Below are 7,442 nucleotides of genomic sequence, written 5' to 3'. Positions count from 1 at the left end.
TGTTTATAGGAAGTACAAATTGCTTAGTAGTTTTAAGCTAATATGAAATGATCTGCTAGAAGCTACCTTAAATGGGTCTTGGATATTACAAAAAGTACGGGAAAAAAATGCTTTCTTATCACATTAAAAAAAAAAAAAATCAAGCAAAGTTTTACTTAACCTTACCTAGCTCAAACATATAGTCTAATTTTATCCAGAAATCTTTGACCTGCACATAGGTAATTGAAGCAAAGTAAAACAAGTCTTTAAAAAAATCAGTCACAGACACAAGATAGTATTTTAAATATACAGTAGGAACATTTATTTTAACACTTCTAAAAGATATTTCTCCATGCCTGATGATTTGATATAAAAATCAAACACATCATACTTTCCCCATCAGTCTCCTACATCAAGGGCAATCAGAAATTTGTACAACATGAATATCTGTTTCTGAAACAAAAATTACAAATTAAGTGGTAACAAAAATACACAAATCAACTGGACCCTAACCAAATTTCTAATGAATTCTTTCCCAGTTTCCCCAATCACCTGAAGCTTCTTTCTTCAGCCTCATTCTGTTCCTTTTCCTTTCTTTGCTTGGCCATGAATTTCTGTTAAAAGCAATTTTCAATATAAAATTATTAGATGTTGATTTGCTATACACATAAACATATCTAATGTAGTATGTCATCTTATTTACAGTTAAAAGCACTTGATCCTTTAAAAAAATAATTACATCCCTCACAAAGATTAGGAAACACAGTGCCTTAAGACTGCTTCCTTCCATCATCTCGTATTTATGGTATTTCGGGCACTATGTTTGGTGCTTGGGGATTCAGTGTTCAACAAGATGGGGCATGGTTCCTTTTCCTTATGAAACTTACATTCTACTGGAGGAAAATAAGTAACAAAAACAAACAACATAATTTTGGGTGGTGGTAAGCTCTATAAAGGAAATAAACACAACAAATTAGCTGACTAAGGTCAACCCATTTTGGGAGTGGTAGGGAATGCTCTACATTAGCTAGATCTCTCTTAGGCAAACGACTTTCTGAAAAGCAGATATTTGAACTGAGACTTGAAAAGATGAAGAATCAGCTACTCATGTGGGATTGAGATAGGAAAAAGAACAGTGATATAAAGGTAAAAAGGGAGCGAAGGGGTTTCCATGTATGAAAATAAAACAAAGAGCTAGAAGACAGTGAAAAATAAAAAAATAGAGAGGAATCAGATCATGTCAAAGTCCTAGAGATCCCCAAGATGTTTAGATATTATAAAAGTGTCATTAATATGAAGATTTTAAATGGAAAAATGACATGCTAAACTCAAGAACAATAGACTATATACCACAAAATTTAATGGCTCAAACTGAGAATACAACAGAGGTAGATTCAAACACTAGGTTTGCCACTAATTAGCTATGCCACTTTGGGATTAGATACTTAGCTTTAGATATTCTTTAAGCATGTTTCTGCCTTTTTTAAAATTAGGGTAACATCTACATCACGAAATTGATGAGGAGTTTTAAAATAAGCTGCTAGCATTTAACACTCGATAAATGTCTATGCCACAATTTAGTAAGAAAGGACGTGTGAAACTCAAACATTCAGAAAGAATCAGAACTACTGCTTCAACTATGGCTAGTGATGACTTCTCAGAGTAGAGCTTTCCAAAGAGATGACAATATGGGAAAAAAGGAAAGAGATTTTAGGAGGGAACACAGAAATAACTGTGACTAGGCAATTCATAAACTTTAGTATGTTAGGTGCCCATGACTCTCTAAAGGGGCACTTCCCAGACTTTAATGGAGGGTCACATGGAACAACTGTTCTGTGGACTATTTTGGCAAATGCTACTAGAGGAAAAGTTACTGGCTAAATTTAGTGAAGCAGTGAAGAAGACTAGAATTTTGGATTTAAGAAGAATAAACCACCAAAAACCTTCAACAGTTCTACCAAAGATAAAGAATGTACATTTTGGATTGCCACTTACATAGTTTGATTATAAGACACTAATACCACCTAAAGATTTTATGAGGGGCTAAGGATAAACTAAAGATTACCTCTGTATTTAGCTTATGACGTGTACTCTTGCAGTGATTTGTCATTGCTTTTTCACCTGAGTAGAAGAGGGAACATATTGGACAGAAGAATCCAGCCTTCGGCACAAGAAAATCTAAATCTACAACAGGGAACAAAAAGGAGGAAAATTAACAATAATTACTTGCATTTAATCAATTTGTCTAACTATGACAAAATTACTAATTAAGCACAGTATATAATACAGAGCAATACTATATACTGCTTTGCTAGGGACCAAACACAATTATGCTTTTAGTTACTATACAATTTTTTTTTAACAAATTCTATAATATACCAGAACCTACAGTAATACCAGCAGTTCTTTCAGAACAGCAATTCACTGGAAAAGAAATCAGTTTTTGAAATACACTTCTTAGGAGACCCTTGTGAAAATAAAACAGGGAGAAGAGACAAACGATGGGCAACTGTCTGCATAAGGACTGTGACAGGTAAACCAGCAAGGTGTCCCTCAGTTCATCTCAGATGGCGTTGACCAAGTTTATTCACTAAGTTTTTCAGCATGTTCTTTTAAATTGGAATTTCTGCCTTAACAAGTGTAACTCAGTCCTAATCAGAGCAGCAAAGGAAGCACCTGTACTTATTCTGGATTTCAAGAGAATAGATTATGTCCTTGCCTGGAAAAAAACACAATCTAATAAAAGGTTTTCAGAAAGGTCGCTGTGCAAAAACTTCCTCATTTTCTACTCATCAAAACAACAGAACATTAAGTTGCTGAATTTTTATTTCATAAGGGTAAGGAAAATATGTCTTTTTTACTTCACCTTCAGGGACATCAGGTGCCACTGATTTTTCTAAAGAGTCTTCAGTCTTCTTGCGTTTTCGTTCTGGTTCTGAATCCTTGAATTCAGAATCTTCATCAACTGAAGTCATTAAATTTTTCAAGGAAAAAAGGTTAATTCAAAATAGATTTACAAACCCTATGAAGCTAACAGCTGTAATTCCTGTCTCTGAAGATGAACTTATGGTTCATCCCTCTAAGTAAGGGCTAATCCCACCTGATCACTTTTCCAAGGTTATCTAATATAAGGAATCAATGCATAAACCTGTTCCACCATTTCCGGGAAAAGGACAAAAGCAAACAGCAAATTTTATTTGTACATTGTTCCAGAAAGAATTTAAAGGACAATGAAAGAAGTTAAAGCTCTATAACTGCTTGAATTCCACATCTTCATATTACTGGTTCTCTCCTCCTCACACGGTAGATTTTTAGAACTCCAACCACTATCATGTACTATGCTCTGCTCCTCCCCCTCTTCCGCCAGTCCTTTACCTTCACTCATCTGGAAGGCCTCTTCTCCTTTTGCTAGTTCTGTGGCAATAGCTTTTTCCGATTGCGGCATTTTCCCAATTCTACCTTTCTTGGTTGGTGTTTTAGCTTTAAAAAGAAAGTCTAATTTATTGCTATAGTTGATAGCATTTTAATTACTTGAAATTCAAAATAATATTTTAAATACCTTTCATTTTTATAAGCAATATTCAAATTTGGGAAGGAAGCCTATTTCTAATATAAAACAGGAAAATCCTGCTTAAAAAATATTTAGCATTGTTCTAGACATCTTCCTTTTATTTTTCCATTTATCTTTTCCAAAAACCTACACTTCCTACCTGCTTTCCAGATTTCCATTTATCTTTTCCAAAAAGCTACAACTTCCTACCTGCTTTCCACAGGAGCCTCTACATAGCTTTTCACTTTTGTTCCATAAACATGTAAGATCTTTCTAGGATGTTTTATTGTTAATTAAAAATTAATTTTTACTAGACCTTATTCTGGCCTCCCTTAGATTTTGAAAGTGAGCTGACCTATCATTCTATACCATCAAAATATTACTTAAAAGTGGACTATTATATTTATGAATTTTTCTAAATCCTAAGTCCAAGTATAAATTAGGAGGTACTGTAGTATAAACAATTTTTGTTCATCAAAAGCTGAGTTTTCTCAAAAATACAGGCATATGATTTTCATTCCAATTCTAATTTGAACAATCTTAGTTTGCTTTCTGGTTTTGCCACCTTGATATAAAACCTGGGGCTAAGTTTGCTTTGTAAGAGAAATGTGGGAAATCTGTATATAATTATTTGGAAAATATCATTAGCTACAACTATTTGTTGGCTTTCATATTAATACAGGATCAAATTATTAGTAATGCCACAACACCTATTTTTTGAAAAACTTTAAAGTTAATCCCACCCATAAAACAGAAAAACTACATTTATAAGTTTGTACCTATGAAGTGTCTTTCAATCATGGCTTTTAGATCTTCTTCCATAACATTCTCATTTAGTGGACCCACGTGGGATAAGGCTTCAAGTTTTGCTTTCTTTGTGTCCATACCTCTTTTTTTTCTATCCCCTCTTTTATCTGCAGGATGGTCATTCTTTCTTTGTGCTAATTCAACTTTTAAATCATTGTCTCCATCTTCTTCCTCTCCAACTTCATCAACAGTAACAAAATTAAGTTCTTCTTTAAGATTGTTAAAATCTGCCAAAGAATCTTCATCCTCTTCAGTTACTTCATCCAAAGTCACTAAATGCAGTTCACTGCTGTCATCCTGTATTTCGTCTACTGTAACTAAAGTAGAAGGGTCTTCAGGCATCTGGGAAGAAATGAATCCAATGGCTTCCCTTCCAGTACTTCCCTCATCTACTTTAGTATTTAAAGTGGCAAAACTTATATCAGCAGACTCGTTTAAAGGTAACTCTTCTACTTCTCCAATTTCATCCACAGTTACCAACCGTTCCTGTTTCAGAAGATCTTGTTCTTCTGCCACTGACAATACAGTAACATCTTTAGGTTCACCGGAAATGCAATCATCTTGATCAATTAATTCATCTAGTGTAAGAAGAGAATTTGAATTTTTTACCATTTCTTCCACATTAAGCTCTTCTTCATCGATGATTTCATCCACAGTGACAAGAGCCTGTGCTAGATGTGCATCTTCCTCTTCCCCGATCTCATCCAAGGTTACAAAGGATAGTTCTCCCTCAACAACACGAGAGGCAGAAGGTTTTCCCTTTTTCTTCTTTAAGTTAAGTTCAGAAAAAGGGTTATTTTTGATAGCTTCTTTCCTTTTACCCTTTAGTGTATTCTGCTTGGCTTGAAAAGGACTTACATCCTCTATAACCTCATCCACAGTAACAAGTTCATCCAAATTAAATGAAAATAATAGTAACTCCTGTTCAAAGAGTAAAAATAAAACATAGAATTGTGAAATACTAAAAATTGGACAAGTTCCAAATAGTTCAGTAAATGTACATGAAGTATCATTTGTGAGAATTTCAGTGTAGTTTTCTGATGGCTGAAATCAGTCAATTTTAAAAGTCTTACAGAAGAATTAGCTGTAATTCACAAAGTAGACCCTTTCAAAGATAAAGTGCTAACACTATCAATCTAGTTCCACCTTTACTTAGCTCCAATAAAATTACATTTATTTTCCAGGTGATGTCTAGTTATGAAATACGATACAAAAAACACATTTAATTATCAATGATATAATGTAAAGAATTAACTGTTCCATATATTAAGTGATATCTCCCTGAGGCTTAATGGACTTCAAAAACACCTTCATGTAGCTAGTGAGATTGTTCCACTGACCAATTTATATATAATAATTTTAAGATATTCAATTTTAAGACCTTATAGTCTACATTTTAAGAAAGTTTCATAGAAAATAGCTAAGACTTAATCCTAAATACAACTATTTGGAAAAAAGAATCTGTAATTTGAACAGTGGCCCCAGAACTAAAGAAAATATATTTCTACTCAATCTACTATCTATTTGGTATGCTATCAATGCCAGTTATTAGTTGACTTTTAGAGTATAAACACAGAAATGGCACAGGGGGATAAAAAATCTATAAACAGGCCCTCCCTGGTGGCGCAGCGGGTTAAAGCACTGCACTGAGAAGCTAAAGCCGCTTCCGCATGAGTTCAATTCCCGGCTGCCCCGGAGGTTATCACATGGTGTGGCAGACCTCTCCTGACCTGCCCGCTGCTCCCCTCAGCAGTGTACTTCGTCGATCTGCCTGTTCTGTTCCCCACTCTGTCTCTGGTGAAGCCTCTCACCGCCCCTGAGCCTCTGGCCTGTACCCCAGTTCTGTATGTACAAATAAATAAATCTTTAAAAAAAAAAAATCTATAAACAATTATACCAACTTGTAAAGTCAACAAAACTACTACAATCCTTATTTGTGCTTCTTAAAAAGTGTTTTTTATTATTCCAGTAAACCATTCCCTACCTGGGTAAAAAGTACAATGACTAAAAAATACCTTATGAATGCTGGAAATTTAAAGTATCAAACCACCAAATGTAAAAGGTAAGATGTTTATTTGGCAAAACTCAGTACTAAGAAAGTAAATCTTAAAAGAGTCCATCCAATTAGGTTAAAAATTAGTAAACAGGCCCTCCCTGGTGGCACAGCAGGTTAAAGCACAGCATTAAGAAGCTGAAGCCACTTCAGCATCAGTTTGATCCCCTGCCCTGGAGGTGACCACATGGCAGACCTCTCTTGACCCTCCCCACTGCTCCCCTCATCAGTGTACTTTATCAGTTGGCCTGTTCTGCTCCCCACTCTGTCTCTGGTGAATTCTCTCACCGTTCCTGCACCTCTGGCATAAATAAATAATTAAAAAAAAAAAAGTAGTTAACAAAATGACCATCTGCTTGGAAATTCCACACAACGGGGAGGGCTCCAGTCACTTTCCCTTAAACATGATTTTATTTTGTTTATAACCAATTTCTGTCAGTATGAGCTTGAAGGTAATTTTCCCTTTCTGTGTAACTTCTGTCCTACACCAAAGACAAGCTATTTAACCTAGTTCAAGCTCAAAATAAAAACTGGTGATAGTATCAAAAATAAAACATATTAATCTTCTCCCTTGCACTATATCAAGCTAATTGTTATAGGAGCAACAAAGCTATTAATAATCACTAACAACAGTTAAGTGATAGTTAGAATTTCTTACCTCTTTAGATTTAGAACTTCTAGCAGTGGTGCTTTTAGGATTCTTAGTGTTTTGCCCAGCCAAAGTCTGAAATATTAAGAAATACAGAAAAACAATTTATCATTAGGTTATTAATTGCTTAATAAAATTCAAAGAGTAAACATTATCCAAATACATTCATCTATACAAATGCTGACTGTTAACTAAGTTAACAGTCATTTAACAGTATGTGCATCATCTCTATAAATGTAGTAAAACATGGCTTTATTGGTTCTTTAATTTTATAGCCACAATCTAAGTTGGGCAATCAGTAAGATGACAAAACGGTTTCCCATTTCCAAAGCAGAAAGCTAAATCACCTCAAGAGATTCACTGCAACTTTTTTTAAAACCACAAAGTTGTATTTCTGATCATAT

The 7,442-nt window shown here is 34.5% G+C and overlaps 1 protein-coding gene across 4 annotated transcripts in view; it reads right to left on the bottom strand.

The window, feature by feature from the left end:
* Positions 1–274: 274 nt before the first annotated feature.
* Positions 275–7,442, bottom strand: part of ZNF638 (zinc finger protein 638) — a 71,635-nt gene continuing 64,467 nt past the window's right edge. For 2 of the 4 annotated variants that reach the window (XM_012731547.1, XM_012731543.1), the window contains exons 22-27: positions 7,048–7,113; positions 4,309–5,257; positions 3,355–3,474; positions 2,846–2,944; positions 2,045–2,163; positions 275–593 (exon numbers count right to left, since the gene is read on the bottom strand). In XM_012731547.1, the coding sequence (XP_012587001.1) occupies positions 528–593; positions 2,045–2,163; positions 2,846–2,944; positions 3,355–3,474; positions 4,309–5,257; positions 7,048–7,113 (1,419 nt within the window). In that variant the 3' untranslated portion in view covers positions 275–527. The remainder of the gene's footprint in view (positions 594–2,044; positions 2,164–2,845; positions 2,945–3,354; positions 3,475–4,308; positions 5,258–7,047; positions 7,114–7,442) is intronic. The other 2 variants (XM_012731544.1, XM_012731546.1) reach the window with 2 other exon arrangements.

Source organism: Condylura cristata, unplaced genomic scaffold, assembly GCF_000260355.1.
Source record: "Condylura cristata isolate star-nosed mole 26May11 unplaced genomic scaffold, ConCri1.0 scaffold00031, whole genome shotgun sequence".
In the NCBI taxonomy this organism is placed as follows: Eukaryota; Metazoa; Chordata; class Mammalia; order Eulipotyphla; family Talpidae; genus Condylura; species Condylura cristata.
Note: the sequence above shows the minus strand (reverse complement) of the source record. Positions and strands in the feature narration are given on the sequence as shown.